Genomic DNA, 16349 nt, shown 5'->3' with positions numbered 1-16349 from the left:
AAAATAGCTCAAAAGCTTATACGTGATTCCAATAGAGAAGCAAGGAAAACATTGGTCTTGGAGATTTATCAATTTTAACACACAGAGAGAGAGAATATAAAGATTATAAATGGGAACTTAGGAGGAGGCAGCAGCAGCTTGTGGTGGTGGTGGTGGTCGGAGAGTGATCTCAACCTTGTCGTGAACACCTTGAAGCAAGAGTTCACCTTCGAAAGCAACAATTTTGCGTTTCTTGGCGGCTCTCAATGTCCCAACCAATGCTTCGAAGATGTTGGCACATCGGTCGTCATTGAACAAGACTCCAAACGTCACCTGAACAAATGAATCTTGAGGATCAGATTCTTATCAATCAACCATTTTTATTATATTTTAGATCTGAGCCAGAGAAATTGTGACGATCTTGAGATAAGAGAATGTGGATTACAGATATAGGGAGATCTAAGAAGAGCTAAGAGCTAAAGAGAGGAAAAGGAAGAGAGAGAAACCTTGTAAGAGCCATCGGTCTGACGAGAACCAAGACGATGGATCTCTTCTTCCAGTTTCTGAATCTCTTCTTCTACGTTCATTCTCTTCTTTCTTTCTTCTAGTTCCTCCTTGGAGAGAATGTTGTAAGAAGAAGAAGAAGAAGAAGAATAGGATTGAGCAAAAGAGAATCTTTCCAATCAGATGAAGACAGCTTGATTAATGATGATGACACATCCCCCAACTTCTTTGTCCTGTCGAAAACAGATACTCACACTTAACCGGTTTGAAACCTTATCGTACCGATTTTTTCTTTAACAATTTACAATTGAATAATTAACCACAACTCCTCCGGTTTAAATAGAGCATCAGCCGGTTTAATCTTATGTAGCTCGGTAATATAAAAATGTAGTATTTGAAACTCTTTTTCGTTTATGTCGTGATGTTGTTTTCCAAAAATATATTCGGTTGATTTTGTTAGAATGTGGTTGGTATATTTATTTGTTAAAGTTTATGAAAATGTGAGCTTTTTGGACTTTGGGACCTTGGAGATCAAGGTTAAATTAAAAATAAAAATTCATAATGTAAATTAAGTTTTACTAAAACTCTTCATCACGGTTCTAAAACTCCTGCGCAAGTAAAAGTAAATTTTCCAAAAAAAAAAAAAAAAAAAGGTTAGCGTCGTCTCTATTGTGTGCGATAGATAGAGTTGAGCACGAACAAAAAAAAAAAAAAAAAAAAAAAAAAAAAAAAAAAAATCAATCAGAGAGAAAAGAGTAAAATAATTTTGACCATCTCTCTCCAGTTTCTTCTCTTCTCTTTTGCGCACGAACTCTACCCAAATTTTGCCAAAAACCCTAGCCTCTTGATTCTTTCAAAATCCGATCCCCCATCGATGACGATTGAGCAAGTCACCGATGAGACTCCTCCGTCTACGCCTTCTCCCACCGCCGCCGCCACCGCCAAAGCCGCGCCGTTGGGATCTTCCGTGATTCCGATTGTTAACAAGCTACAGGACATATTCGCTCAGCTCGGAAGCCAGTCTTCGATCGCGCTTCCTCAGGTTGCTGTTGTTGGTAGCCAGAGTAGTGGCAAGTCTAGCGTCCTTGAAGCTCTCGTCGGCCGTGACTTTCTCCCCCGTGGTAATGATATCTGCACTCGTCGTCCTCTTGTTCTCCAGCTCGTCCAGACTAAACGCCGCTCTAATGGCGGATCCGACGACGAGTGGGGCGAGTTTCGTCACCTTCCTGAACACACTCGTATCTATGATTTCTCTGAGATTCGTCGAGAGATTGAGGTTTTTTTTTTTAATTCCTCTTCCTTTTGCTCTATCTTATCTTCTCTAGTAGCTTATATTGCCTTCGATGCTATTAATGTGTGAATTCAAATACATTTTTCTAGGCTGAGACGAATAGATTAGTGGGAGAGAACAAAGGTGTAGCTGACAAACAGATTCGTCTTACAATTTACTCACCTAATGTATTGGATATCACGCTTGTGGATTTGCCTGGTATTACCAAAGTCCCTGTTGGTGACCAGCCTTCTGACATTGAAGCACGTATTAGAACCATGATCTTGTCTTACATCAAGTCGGATACTTGCTTGATTCTCGCTGTTACCCCTGCCAATACCGATTTAGCTAACTCTGATGCTCTTCAGATTGCTAGCAATGCAGACCCTGATGGTAAGTTCTGTTAACAAGTATCCAATGAAAAGAAATATTTGATTTATTTATTTTTTTTTTTTTTTGAGATTACTCATATTCGGCGCCTTCCTTTGTATCTTTACTGTCTCCAGGTCGTAGAACGATAGGTGTAATCACAAAGGTGCATATTCCCTGTTTTGATGTCATTGTAGTTTAGCCAAAAAGATGGGCATCCCTGTTTTTCATGCGTTTTACCCAAAAAATTTTATCATGTTTTCAGTTGGATATTATGGACAAAGGTACTGATGCTCGAAATCTCCTACTCGGAAATGTTGTTCCTCTTCGGCTTGGATATGTGGGAGTTGTAAATCGTTGCCAGGAGGTAAACCCATGGTTGCTCAAACGATTACATTTTATATTTGTTCTTCATTGCGTGGCCCTTCTTTTATGTGCCTCGCGTTTACTTACTTCTGCTTCTGTGCTTATCTGTCTTATGTTTCTCTTGCTATCATATAGTAGTAGGCTGCCTCTTCTTCCTTAATTTTTTTTTAATCTAACCTTTCCCACTGCCTTTTGTTTCTTCCAATTTCATCATTTTAATGCAATGGTATATAGTTTTTGTGGCGTCTCCATCTACAGTGTAAAAGTTTACTTTAACCGTTATATTTTATGAACAGGATATATTGCTAAACCGCACAATCAAGGAAGCACTTATTGCAGAGGAGAAATTCTTCCGGAGTCGTCCAGTATGAGAGCATTTTTTTGTTCCCTTTGTGATACTCTTACTATTTTTCCTGACTATAGCAACTTTTTTGGTTCCTACAGGCTTACCATGGTCTTACCGATCGTTTGGGCATCCCTCAGCTAGCAAAGAAGTTAAATCAGGTACTTTTTGCAGTTTTAGGAGTTCTTTTTTTCTTTATTTCTATCATTGTTCAGGAAGGCATAAGGGAGATGCTTTCTCTATGTTGATATATCTTATATGGGATGGATGATGTTGGAGTTTTATTTGCATTATTCACATTTTAAGGTTACTTAAATGGCTTGTGCGGATTCTACCCTAGTCTGGGAAAGGGCCTTTGCAGGATATTTTTTTGCCCTCACATGTATATCTTCTGATGAAACAGGATCATCTGATAAATTCGTTTTTTTTGTTTTTTGAGAAGTCTTTTCTTTTCCTTTCTTACTTCTAATAGATAGCATGTCGTATATTTCATACCTGACATTGGTACTTATTATATTAGAACATGTCTAATAGAAGCTAGCCTTTCTGTTGTATTTTTTCTAGATCCTTGTTCAGCATATCAAGGTGCTGCTTCCGGATTTGAAGTCGCGTATAAGTAATGCTTTGGTTGCTACAGCTAAGGAGCATCAGAGCTATGGTGAAATAACTGAATCCAGGGTATGTTTTTTGCTGCTCAATTAGCCACCCATTTATCATAATTCATTATTAGCAATAACTCTGTTATTGGCTTTGGTGCCATTTGTTCCATCTTATGGTGTCGCTTGCTTAGAGTCTTTTCATTTGAAGACTTTTTACTCATGTATGTGCTCAGAGTTCGTGACTTTCATAGAATTAGCATTTGAAGGTGTTCTTGTAGGAAAGATTATCGGCCAATGAGTACATAACTTGTTTAAAGGATTTAAATATGAAGAGACTTTCTTACAATCTACTTCTTAATTTCTTTATGACATGCGTCATCTCTATGAGTTATTTTTTTATTTTTACTTCAACTAGTCAAGCTTACCTAGACTGTGGGTCTTTACTATCCTTGAAATTCGTAGGCTGGTCAAGGAGCTCTTCTTCTCAATTTTCTCTCTAAATACTGTGAAGGTAATATCTGAAGACGATACTGCAGTTGAGACAATGGATATTTGTTATATGTTTTGTATGGTTCATATTGAGTCTCATGGCTAACTGTTTTAAACAGCATACTCTTCATTGCTGGAAGGGAAAAGTGAAGAAATGTCTACGTCCGAGCTATCTGGAGGAGCAAGGATTCACTATATTTTTCAGTCAATCTTTGTTAAGAGTTTGGAGGTTCGTTTGTACATCTTTAACTTTTTTCCTTGAGCTAGAACAGTTGATAATTTGTTATAAATTACATTTACTTAACTAGCCAATGCTTTCCCTTACTTTTATTTGATACACTTACTTTTACTTCAAGGTTCATTTCATTGACATAGATAGAGAAAGTTTACACCTTCGAACGACAATATAAACTTTTACTCAGCATCGACTCTGCTATATTTCTTAGTTTAGGTAGTGACATTATCCACATGGAAGTAATGTAGTATATTTCTGACTTTGAGCTCTTTGAGGCATGGCGTTTTACTACTAAATGCTTTCTAGGGCAGACTTGTTCCCAGTTTGTATAGATGTTGAGTCACTACGACGTTCAATTGTCATTTTGAGTATCTGAACTTGATCGGTTCCTTGTCTGCTAGATACTTAATATGTGTATGTTGTCGGAGCTACATGACGTGGATTCCTGTAAATTTAGACTGATTGACTTGCTTCATATTGCCTCTTCAGGAGGTTGATCCATGTGAAGACTTGACAGATGATGATATACGGACTGCAATTCAGAATGCAACTGGTCCAAGATCCGCATTATTTGTTCCAGATGTAGGTTTCTTAACATGTTTCAGCATGTGTGAAAGTTATCCTGGTTGTCAGGGCTTCCAAGCATACATATGTTTCTCTACTTTTTCTACTTCCCATGATATCTAATTACAGTCTCCTGATTTCATTCTATTCTGCATAGGTACCATTTGAAGTTCTTGTTAGGAGACAAATATCTCGTTTGTTAGATCCTAGCCTTCAGTGCGCTAGGTTCATTTTTGATGAGCTAATAAAGGTAATTTGTTTTTGATTTTTTTTGGGCTTGTTGTTAGTAAATTTGTTGTTAGTAAATGATAATATTCATTTCATTTTCTTCATAAATTTTATTTTCTCTACAGATTAGCCATAGATGTATGATGAATGAGTTACAGCGATTCCCGGTCCTGAGAAAGCGCATGGATGAGGTTATTGGGGATTTCCTGCGAGAAGGTCTTGAACCCTCAGAAGCAATGATCGGGGATATCATTGATATGGAGGTCTGTGTTGTGATTTGAAAATCTTTAGAATTCCCAAGAATTTGTTTTCATTTGAGTTGTTGAACCTTTTTTTAATCTTGAGCGGTGATTTCCTCGTTTTCGATTGATTACTTTCTTTTAAATTGTGAACTAAATTATTACTTGAATGCCTTTTGCAGATGGATTACATAAACACTTCACATCCAAATTTTATTGGTGGAACCAAGGCCGTGGAAGTTGCAATGCAACAAGTGAAATCTTCGAGGATCCCCCATCCTGTGGCAAGGCCAAAAGTATGAAGTACTCTGAGCACGTACATTAAAATTGGTTTTCTTTCTTATATGCTCTGCACTGTTTCTTATACATTTAAATTGACGTAGCAGGACACAGTGGAGCCTGATAGAACATCTTCTTCCGCGAGTCAGGTGAAATCTAGAACCTTTCTCGGCAGGCAAGCTAATGGAATTGTTGCTGATCAGGTATGTCATTTCAAATGTTTTATCATCGTGCACTGTGGGTGGCTCTAGACATGTTCAAGTAAACGAGCGACGATTTGACACTTAACTCATCATGACTTGTTCTTAGGGAGTTGTATCTGCAGATGCCGAAAAAGCTGCACCAGCTGGTAATACTTCCATCGCTGTCATTTTTGGCCTTCCGTTTCATCATATCTTTTCTTGATGTTTTAATACCTTATATTTTTGGGTAGATTTTAATTTTGGTTTTATTGATATATGATAGCAAATGCGAGTGATACAAGGTGGGGTATCCCTTCAATTTTCCGAGGGGGTGATACTCGAGCAGTAACTAAAGATAACTTATTAAACAAACAATTCAGTGATACTGTTGAGGATATGTCTCATAACTTGTCGATGATCTATCTAAAAGAGGTGTGTCTCCTGTGCTGTCTTAGATGATTCATATTGTCAATATGTGCTTAACTGTTTGACTCATACTGTTTGCTTTGCTTTTCTGAAGCCCCCAGCTGTCTTGAGGCCTTCGGAAACCCATTCAGAACAGGAAGCAGTTGAGATTCAGATAACAAAGCTGTTGCTAAAATCATATTATGACATTGTAAGGAAGAATATTGAGGACTCGGTACCAAAAGCAATCATGCATTTCCTGGCAAGTACCCTCATCGTTTCCAAGTTTCTTACAATATATCAACACCTTGATATTTGATTTCTTTTTGAACTTCTCTCTTTGAAAGAGTTACAATGATAAGCAGTTAGTCCATTTTGTGCTACATAACCTTGTTGCTATCTTTAAAGTAACCGAACACCGAAGATGCTAATACTACTTCTTTATAATGCTTCAGGTAAACCACACAAAACGTGAGCTGCATAACGTCTTCATCAAGAAGCTTTACAGGTGATGCATTGGTTTTTTTTTATTTCTCACATATGTGTTTGTATTAGTCTCTTAGAACTGAGTCACTGACTAGTTGTGTCATCTGGTGCAGGGAGAACTTGTTTGAAGAAATGTTGCAAGAGCCAGAAGAGATAGCAGGTAAACGGAAACGCACGCAGGAGACTCTCCACGTTCTTCAGCAAGCTTACAGGGTATGTTTCTCCAGCCAAAAACTAATTCTGTACATTCAAGTGTCATAGATGAGATTCAGATAGCAAAGCTGTTACTAAAATCATATTCATGTAACCACCATATATATTTTGTGGGTCAAACAGACACTAGATGAGTTGCCTCTGGAAGCAGATTCAGTGTCAGCAGGGATGTCGAAACATCAGGAGTTGCTGACATCGTCAAAGTATTCCACAAGCGGTTCACGCTCAGCATCTCCCAGTACAACAAGAAGATCGAGAAGAGCAGGAGATCAACACCAAAATGGATACGGATTCTAACATGATCCAAATATCGAAAATCTCTAGACTGTGATAACGCATTTCATTCATTTAATGGCTCTCTCAGGTTTTGGTTTTAAATTTATGTGTTGGTTAAATGAAGAATCTATATAGGAAATACTGGGACAGTGTGGGTTTTTGGAGCCTGCATTGGTTTGACTGATAATAGGGAGTGAAGGTGATATATAGTTTTACTATTTGTTTCAAATGCTCCCTGCAAACAATAACGGGAAGCAAACTCTTTCACTCCGATTTCTTGGGATGGCTTTAACTTAATAAGTTGTATTACATGATCGGTCCACATGACCTTTTTTCTTTTTTTTTTTGGACATCAAAGTTCCATATCAACAGGACGACCTTAATAAATTGTAGACTCTTTACTTTTTGTGCAACGAGAGATTTGGAACATTTTACTTATTAGAACCCACTTCTAGAAGAAGTTTTGATATTCCGCTTAGTTCCGCCGTTCTGTAAAAAAGATCCGGACAAAAATGCGATCTGCTGTCTTGTCCCACTGCACTGACTAAAGGGAGTAAAAAGACGATTTGCTTACTCTTAAGTTCATAAGTGGACACGTGAGTCCCCCCACCCACCTGCTGCCACGTATCGAATACGCTTCAACGTAACTCCAAGTTGAAATTTCAAGATTGCCCACAAAACACATTTTCATTTTCTCTTGTCTATAAACAAATCAGAAATCAGAATAAATTGATCTGATTTTACTAGTTTATTCATGAGCTGCAGAAAATTTTTTCTGTCTAACAAATCTGTGATATAAAAGAGACTAGAAAGTAAGTAAAGTAGTCACATGAAATTGCAACGATTATTAAATAATAAATCCCATATAACAACCATAATGAATTAACAGAGACATAGAGTGAGCGATTATGATTTCTTAATACTTAATCAATACATATAATGGTCGGGTCGCAGCAACATTCATCCACCAAGCAGCAACAACACAGAGCCGCTAATCTGCATAAACCGAGAAACACACACATTTTATTACTACCAACAAACATTGTAAGTCATTCGTGAATTCCAAAAGATCTTAACAAGTTCGAATATATCTGATTCTACTTCTTTTGTCATTCGAATTCATTCGTAAACACACATGATCTACTTCTTTTGCCGAGAAAGCTAGCCAACAAACAATTAGTCAACTCCTTAAATCTAAATTATAGAAACGTACGTAATCATTAAACAGAGCACTTACAGTCCTTCAAGAAAACCAGGTTTCCGCTTTGGTGGCGGAGGCGGTGGTGGTGGAGGATAATACTGCGGTGGTACTCCCACCGGCGGAGGTGGACCTTGCGGATAATACTGCGGCGGTGGACCTTGGGGATAATTTCCCGGTGCCGGGTAAGGATATGCATACTTTGTATCGCTCATATTTAGGCCACAAAATTAAGTAATATATCTAAATTAGTAGCAAAAACTTGTAAAATAATATGGAAGCAGAGGAAGTAGTAGTAATTAGAGCGCAAGTGTGTCCTTGTTGTTGTTGACGTGTATTTATATTCGCCAAACAAAGAACACTCACACAGCTTGAAGATATAATTTTATTATAAAAGCAACGTATGTTTTGGGTAAGAAGAATTTGTGGAGAATACATCTTTGAAAAGTACATTTAACAGAAGTGAAAACACGGTGGAATTGTCAAAAGTGTGTGTAGGAATCTCTACTTTAGTGGAAGATTCGAGAGAAGAGAGGAAGCATCGGTAGTGATCGAAGCAAAGTGGTTGCTTTTTTGGTTTTTTTTGGAATTTATTATTAACTTATTATTCTTCTCTTCTTTCCAAAGTTTTTTACATTCAGCAAGATTCCTCAAAATACACGTTCACACATGGTTTCTCTTCTCTTTTTCTTTCCAAAGCATCGTTGGAATATTTGTTCTTTTTCCGGTTAAACCCTAATTATAACCGGTGAGTTATATATAACAAGGGTGGTAAATATTATTTGATGATTCACCGTTTTGGCATGCAAAGGTTTAGTTGATGACGATAAAACCATTCAGTTATTTTTTATCACGAAATTTTATCAGTTTTACCAAAATTTAGTTTTCGGATCAGTTTTTAAAGTCGAACTGATTTTTATATAGAGTTAGCACTCAAAAGTCTTTTCTTAATTTGGATATTGTAGGTTTGTATTTAGGTCCCAAGCCATGCCACTAGTCGACGTACACGGTATTGTCGTCACACATTCTTTATCAATATGATAGCATCGGAACAAGTTAGCTAGCTATGGTTTCGGTGCAAGTTAGCAACTTTGCCAACGTGTCACGAAATGATTGGCTTTATTTTGGATATAGTAAACGACCGAAACTTCGGTTTTCAACCTTCCTTGGTCCCAAAGAAACAAACACGCACGCACACCTACTCCCTTTCATTCTTTATCCTCTCCCACTCATATTATTAATACACACATCTAATGCAATCTCCTTCAATTTGCACTCAAAACCTCTTCTATCTTTCTCCTGAGTTTAACACAGATTTAGATCTATCAATGGCATCATCAGCTGCGATGTTCATGCTCCCCTATCCTCTAATTCAGCAGGTAACAAGAAACAATACTCTGCAGCCACAAGGGGAACCATCATCTACGCAGATTGTTAAATGTCTTCTTCCAGCCATAAACTCATCGGAAAGTTCTGGTCGCTCAAAGTTTAGTCTTTGGCTATTCGGCAATCCCGCTACGTATGACAAGAGGTTCCAAGAAGCTATTGAACTTAGTTGCCTGTGATCGAGACGCATGTTTTCCCCAGTTTCTTCTTTATGTGTTTGTGAATAAGCATGTTGCAATTTCTTCCTTAATGTCACCATGTGTTTGTAATTTATATAATAATGAATTCCATCAAAGATGTTCTGATTAATCTTGTTTGCCAAGATACTTTATTGATCATATCAAACCGAACTTACACTGTAAAAACACAATGACATAATGATGTTTTATTTCTGATGGATTCCACTTGGCCATGTCAGATTCTTTACAGGCTCGAGAATAGCTTCAACCTCAGACAGAGTTTCTTTATCAATCCCCAGACCTTCAAGCTCTGTAACTGCTGCAACATTTTCTTCTACCTGTATCAGATAACATCACATGTTTCATATTTAACTCCAATTCACACATAGATACGGTAAATTTGGGACTTGAGAGGGAAACCCTGAGACTTGGATACCTGTGAGACAGAGCTCATCCCAACCAACACCGATGAAATCTCCTTGTTTGCTAAACTGTATTGCAGAGCTAACTTTGTGATTTTCTTACCCTTTGATTTGCAGTGAGCAACTGCGGCTTTGCATGCAGACTACACAAGACAATAAAAGCAGCAACGGGTTATGAATTCCATATGTGAGAACAATTTTTAAGAAAACAATCAGGGTCATCCTGTATTTCTCACTGAATCAAAGTAAAATTTCCAACAACGAACAATCCCAAAACCTGGGGATTAACTCAAAAGCATCCCCTAATCTCCCAAACCTCAAACCAACCACATAACAGTCTGCTCATAAATCCTCTACTTAGTACTTCCATCAATGACCAGCTAATATGTTAATGCCGGTTAGTTAAGCTAACAAGCCATTAGGAAATCTCTAAACTCTCTCTAATCCTCATTATGAAGACTTAGTAGTCCAAGTTAAGAAACTGAGGAAGTGTCAGTCTCAAAGTGTATAGCAAAGCCTATCAAAGGTAACATGTTTATGCTTGTGATAATGCTGCGCATGTGTCCTAACACTAGCCTGTTATAGTGTTATACCGTATGTTCTAGTAAGAGGGTTATAAAAAAACAATCACATCCTTGTGTAAATGCCAAACCTTGAGCTCAGGGGAAGCAGGGTGCCATTCAGGAGGACCTTGTTCTGTAAGAAGACCCATTGCCAATGGAGAAGCACTTATCACACCCACACCTTTGCTCTTCAAGTAAGGTAGTAAATCCAACAACGCCGAATCATTAACGCCGTAATGACAGTATGATAATATCACATCGACGGTCCCTGGAGGCACTCGATCAAGAACGTAAGTGAAAATATCTAATGGAAGACCAGTGATACCAATGAACCTGGCCTTCCCCTCCTGTTTCAGTTTCTGAAGAGCAGGAATTGTTTCACTCACAATCTGCCAGCAACGAAAGGAACAATTATTAGTAACAAAAAGTGAGTGAAAGTGAATAAACCAAGAAAGAAAGAAAGAAAGAGAGGTAAAAACCTGATCAAGAGACCCGAACTCAATGTCATGGCAATGAAGTATGTCAACATAATCAAGCTGAAGCCTCTCCAAGCTCTCGTCGATGCTCTTTCTTACTCTCTCAGCACTGAAATCAAAACCTTCTTCATATCTTCCACACTTAGTCGCCACAATATAGTCACCTCTTGGGACTTGTAGAGCCTTCAGGGCCTTACCAAGCATTTTCTCAGAAAGTGTTGCTCCATAATACCTTCACACAAACAATCAAGCAAAATAAATATATACTGAGAGTCTCGCTCAGTTGAAAATTCACTTTTACTTCTAACAGTTTCTAAATTTCTAATTTTCACAGAAATCAGCAATTAGTTTAGGAAGATGATTGAAAATGTCAAGAGATAATCTCCAGCACATATTAAGGAGAGAAGTGATTACGGTGAGGTGTCGAAGAAGTTGATCCCGAGTCGGAAAGCCTCCCGCACGGTGGCGACGGCATCATCTTCAGCGACTGGACCGAAGACACTACCGAGCGGAGAGGCGCCAAAACCAACGGCGCTAACCTTAAGCCCTGTGTTCCCCAAAGGCCGAAGCTCCATTTTCGTCTGAGGAATCGCCATTGTTGTAAGGACCAAACAAAAGCTGATTCTCTCTTTCGGACATTTTCACACATGGAGCATAAGAAGCCTAAATTACAAAAACACCCTTCTCAGTCCAAAATCTAGATATTTTATTCCGCCCCAATACTTCACTAATTTGCACTTTTTACCTTAATCGAAAATACTAGTAATTGATTAAAACAAACATTGGTTTATTAGTTTGCTACAGTTCCAAGGAAACAATGGAGAGACACATTATTTGAACTCAAATCAAGTCATTAAAGAGGGTGGTGATGATGATGATTACAAGTCTTTTTTTTCATTTATAAAGCTGCTTGAATCTGCGACATGCCTCTAAGATGTTCTCTCTGTGACCAAAGGCACTAACTCGAACAAACCCTTCACCACCTGGTCCAAACCCACTTCCTGGTGTTGTAACCACATGAGTCTTCTCCAGAATCTCAGCAAACACATCCCATGAGCTTTGTTTCGGGAAGTGAACCCAAACGTATGGCGCATTCTTTCCTCCATATACATCGTACCCGAGAAACGTGAATGTGTCGATGATTATGTTTGTGTTTTCTTTATAGAATCCAACCACCTTGTGCATTGCCTGCAATGGTTTTAGAAACAAAAAAAATGAACTCGTGGGAACTGGTTTAAGTTTCGTGATAAAGACTTTGGCTAATAAGCTAACCTCAAGTCCTTCTGGGGAAAGGCAAGCAAGAGCACCAGCTTGAGAGAGATTAGAGGCACCATTGAAACAAGTGCAGACAATTCTATTGAAGTCCTTTGCAACAGGGAAGCCGTCTGAATAGAGAAGCTGCTTTGGGATGACGGTCCAACCAAGTCGCACTCCAGTGAAACCCGCATATTTACTGAACGAAGCTGTCTCCATAGCAACCTGTAAGCGGTTGTCCCCCATGATGAAAGTTGTTGAAAAAATATGAACCTTTCAATGTTATAATCAATCACTCTGTTACCTCCTCTGCTCCAGGGATTTCGAAAATGGAGCGTGGGTTATCATCAGACATGTACATTGCATATGCGGAATCATACACTATTATGGATCCGTTCTTCTTTGCAAATTCAACTAACTGCTTTAGTTGCTCTCTCGTGGCAGCAGCGCCCGTAGGGTTATTTGGGGAACAGAAGAAAATTATATCCGTCCTGCCAACAGTAGATAGGTCGGGAAAGAAGCCATTCTCTGGAGTGCATCTCATGTACTCAATGTTTCCATACTTTTGCACATCGGTGTTAAATTGTCCGGTCTGACCCATAATAACACTGGAGTCAACGTAAGCCTGTATTGCCCCAGAGAAAAACGATAAACCGTGGTTAAAAAAAAGTTAATATGAAGTAAAATTAGACAAGACTACAACTGCAATTTCGTTTTATATTTGCCCAATTACCGGATAAGAAGGATCCTGAACAGCAACTGTAGCTTTGGAACCAAACATCACCTGCAAGAAATGGAATCACGAAACAACTGCTCAGCTTTCCTAATCTTGTATCAATTAAAGAAGAATAGTCAGGGATAAAACAAACCTGGAGACGTGAGATATCACATTTAGCTCCATCAGAAACGAAAATGTCATCATCCCCTATGCCAAGCCCGCTGTAGAATGATTTTGCAATAGCAGCTCTAAGTGGCTGTTCAAATGTGTGAAAGCAAAGTTTAGTTTAGATAAATCATAAAAGCTTAACAAATGAAGCTATAAGAGTTTTTAAGACATGAAACAGGTTTAAATCCATCTCTTGTATTCAGCAGCAGTTCAAAACTATCAAAAACAAAAATTAACATGACGTGCAAAAGCATAGAATATTGAACCAACAACAAGGATGACACTGACCTTTGCACCTTGTTCAGCACCATAACCACTGTATCCCTCTATTGTGGACAACTCATGAGCTTTCTGCCAGAGGAGAAAACATAATTAATTCTCTAGAAATTACATGGTTGAGTACTATAATATTTTAAAAACTATGCTACCAGAGTAATTTCTTTCAAAGTTTTTAATCGCAGGATCGTAGAAAAGTTCTATTTTTTTAATCAAGATATGCCAAAACAGAAAATGATGAAAATGTATTATTTGGTCAAAAGATATGGAGGTACCTTTGCTATTGCAGAAGTGATGACTTCTGGAATTGGCTCAGTTGTGTCGCCTATTCCAAGACTAATAATTTGTGCATCTGGATATTTCAGCAAGTGTGCAGACCTTCTCCTTGCAATCTGATTGCATTTTCCAAAAACAAAGAGAGGAGCAACATATTCAATGAGGATAATTTAAACTTACTACTACACAGGAAAACCAATGGGTATGTCTTATTCATATATCAGATCACTGCAAGCTTTCAAAAAACGCTAAACTTTGTACCGAAAAATTTCTCTGTTAAAAGGGGGAGCAATGATTACGTTTGATGGATTAAAAGTTATAATTGAATAACGGCCACTCCTTTAGAACTTATCCAATAGTAGATATTACAAAGCTTATATAGTAGTAGCAAGACAGTAACAGATAACAAACCTCAGGGAATAAGTATCCAGCTTGAAGTTTGGACATGTTTGAATTCCGTGACACGTTCGTCTTATATTCTACATTAAGAAAAGACAAAAACATGTAAACAGCTGAAAAAGACTCTTAATCATTACAGCAAAAAAAAAAGACAACATGGAGTTATGTTTTGAAAGAGTAGTAACACTAAGAGTTACCTATCTTCTCTTGCGGGGTTGCAACGCATTTGCAAGTATTGACCCGTTTAGCCATGGGTAAGTAGTAAGCATTGCGAGTTCTGAAAGCAAAAGAAAGATCACAAAACATAAACCAAACCATCAAAGATAGATAAAAACACACAAAATCAATGATCATAGTGTGTGTCATCACAAGCAAATGCACTGTCCTCTGTCCAAACAACAGCATCCAACAATAGCTTAATAAATAAATAAAAGCCAGTTTAGCACAATTTCAATTAAGCAAAATCAAAGGACAAGTATAAAAGAGATAAGCAATCATACGGCAGGAGACGAAACTACAATAAGTTTCTAAAAAATTGTCTTCATCTCCCCTAGATTCCTATTAGCAGCAAAGAGAGAGTAAAGGAAAAAAAAACGGACACGCACCTGAGATTAAAATTGGAAGGAGCTAAAAAAGTGGATGAGGAAGAAGAGATCATCGAAGAAACTAATTGATGGGTCGTCGACATTTTTTTCCCGCTTCCAACAATGATGATTCCACAGACACAAATTGCAGCAAATTGAGTCAATAAACGTGTGTTTTTGTTTGGGTTTTAGAGTGAGTGAGACTGGAGAGATAAAAACTAGGGTTCTTCTTCGGTTTGGTCCCAAAGTAAATTTAACCCGGTTATTTCCGGTTCGGTTTACCATGAAATTATTGGCGATTCCTTTCAGTTTTTATTTGTTTTTTTTATTCTGGCTCCGACGACGACAACCTCTCGCTGATTCTAAAAAAATATTTAAAGGGAATATTAAATTTGGGAAGTTAAGAAATTAATTACTCTTCAGTTCTTTTTTAGATGATTTACCATTTTTAAATTTATATTTTATTATATTAATTGAAAAATATAAATATGAAACTAAAAAAATGCATATAAAATGTAAAAAATTACATCTTCATGTCATTGATAAATGCCATTGTAAAAAATATAGTCGTTATTTTTTTTTCATTCAAATCGTTATATAAATATAATATATATTTTTTTTTTGAAAAAAAAAATACTAAAGATAATTATGTAGTTTATGCTATAATACAAATTTCATAAAGATATATAGACCATCAAATATAATGATATTGTACCTATTCCGCTTTGATCTTAAAATAAATGAATGACTTTGTACTAAATTAACTCTTTCATTTCCCTTCAAACACAATTTAGAAGACTAAATACTAAGGGGGTGTTATTGGATTGTAGTTTTTAAAGGAATTTGATGTATTTAAAAATCTGGTGTTATTCAATTGTGTATTTTAAAATATCCATTAAAATCTAGTGTTATTCAATATTTACTGGATTTTGTGTGATTTTGGATTTTAACATACTTTGTTCATATTTTATGAACAAACACAATACCATACTTTTCTCAAGCATTTCATTTTACTCCTCTTTCTCTATAGATGGATTTCTAGCCTTTAACATATTATTGTTTGATTTTTTTTTCTCAATCCTTTTATATAATCACACTTATTCATCAATCTGTGTTATTTTTGAGAATTTTCTTTTGTGTTTTTTAACTTTTTTTTTTCTGGGTTCATGATCTGTAACTTTTTTTTTCTGGGTTCAATGTCTGCTTCTTCCTCCACAAACCCTATGTCTATAATCACACTTATTCATTAGATCTATGTTATTTTTGAGATTTTTTCTTGTGTTTTTTATTTTTTTTTCTGTGTTCATGATCTGTAATTTTTTTTTCTGGATTCATGATATAATCACACTTTTTTTTTTCTGGATTCAATATATGTTTCTTCCTGCACAAATCCTATGTCTATTGAAGACAAATACAATTTAATT

At 37.1% G+C, this 16349-nt stretch overlaps 5 protein-coding genes and 1 non-coding gene across 7 annotated transcripts; 2 read left to right on the top strand and 4 right to left on the bottom strand.

The window, feature by feature from the left end:
• Positions 1 to 4: 4 nt before the first annotated feature.
• On the bottom strand, positions 5 to 652 carry LOC104716790 (costars family protein At4g33640). The gene is made up of 2 exons (XM_010434230.3): positions 486 to 652; positions 5 to 312 (listed from the first exon to the last, which is right to left on the bottom strand). The coding sequence occupies exons 1-2, from the start codon at positions 564 to 566 to the stop codon at positions 118 to 120; spliced, it is 276 nt and encodes a 91-aa protein (XP_010432532.1). The 5' UTR covers positions 567 to 652; the 3' UTR covers positions 5 to 117.
• A 372-nt stretch (positions 653 to 1024) lies between these two features.
• Positions 1025 to 7413, top strand: LOC104719995 (dynamin-related protein 3A). Of its 2 annotated transcripts, none has more exons than XM_087470617.1 (20): positions 1025 to 1759; positions 1864 to 2146; positions 2260 to 2288; positions 2388 to 2489; positions 2785 to 2853; positions 2933 to 2992; positions 3396 to 3509; positions 3893 to 3941; positions 4039 to 4148; positions 4644 to 4736; positions 4876 to 4968; positions 5072 to 5209; positions 5368 to 5481; positions 5572 to 5667; positions 5774 to 5813; positions 5930 to 6078; positions 6167 to 6313; positions 6507 to 6559; positions 6651 to 6750; positions 6874 to 7413. In XM_087470617.1, the coding sequence occupies exons 1-20, from the start codon at positions 1358 to 1360 to the stop codon at positions 7045 to 7047; spliced, it is 2415 nt and encodes an 804-aa protein (XP_087326743.1). In that variant the 5' UTR covers positions 1025 to 1357; the 3' UTR covers positions 7048 to 7413. The 2 variants fall into 2 exon arrangements, with proteins under 2 accessions (XP_087326743.1, XP_087326742.1); XM_087470616.1 differs by having other exon boundaries at positions 5569 to 5667.
• A 426-nt stretch (positions 7414 to 7839) lies between these two features.
• Positions 7840 to 8787, bottom strand: LOC104716787 (uncharacterized). The gene is made up of 2 exons (XR_015569225.1): positions 8264 to 8787; positions 7840 to 8022 (listed from the first exon to the last, which is right to left on the bottom strand). It is a non-coding gene; the product is annotated as an uncharacterized LOC104716787 (transcript).
• Positions 8788 to 9477: 690 nt separating this feature from the next.
• LOC104716784 (uncharacterized) lies at positions 9478 to 9919 on the top strand. The gene has a single exon (XM_019231074.2). The coding sequence runs from the start codon at positions 9478 to 9480 to the stop codon at positions 9787 to 9789; it is 312 nt and encodes a 103-aa protein (XP_019086619.1). The 3' UTR covers positions 9790 to 9919.
• On the bottom strand, positions 9849 to 11927 carry LOC104716785 (L-galactose dehydrogenase). Its single transcript, XM_010434227.2, has 5 exons — positions 11665 to 11927; positions 11254 to 11482; positions 10864 to 11163; positions 10226 to 10354; positions 9849 to 10127 (listed from the first exon to the last, which is right to left on the bottom strand). The coding sequence occupies exons 1-5, from the start codon at positions 11844 to 11846 to the stop codon at positions 9996 to 9998; spliced, it is 972 nt and encodes a 323-aa protein (XP_010432529.1). The 5' UTR covers positions 11847 to 11927; the 3' UTR covers positions 9849 to 9995.
• Positions 11928 to 11996: 69 nt separating this feature from the next.
• Positions 11997 to 15287, bottom strand: LOC104716783 (LL-diaminopimelate aminotransferase, chloroplastic). Its single transcript, XM_010434226.3, has 10 exons — positions 14947 to 15287; positions 14539 to 14618; positions 14354 to 14421; positions 13942 to 14058; positions 13679 to 13741; positions 13374 to 13478; positions 13238 to 13288; positions 12809 to 13129; positions 12523 to 12729; positions 11997 to 12438 (listed from the first exon to the last, which is right to left on the bottom strand). Exons 1-10 carry the CDS (start codon positions 15027 to 15029, stop codon positions 12145 to 12147), a joined length of 1389 nt encoding a protein of 462 aa, XP_010432528.2. The 5' UTR covers positions 15030 to 15287; the 3' UTR covers positions 11997 to 12144.
• Positions 15288 to 16349: the final 1062 nt, after the last annotated feature.

The sequence above is a fragment of the Camelina sativa genome, chromosome 10 (assembly GCF_030686135.1).
Source record: "Camelina sativa cultivar CO46 ecotype springtype chromosome 10, ASM3068613v1".
Taxonomy (NCBI): Eukaryota; Viridiplantae; Streptophyta; class Magnoliopsida; order Brassicales; family Brassicaceae; genus Camelina; species Camelina sativa.
This window is presented reverse-complemented; position numbering and strand designations above follow the sequence as displayed.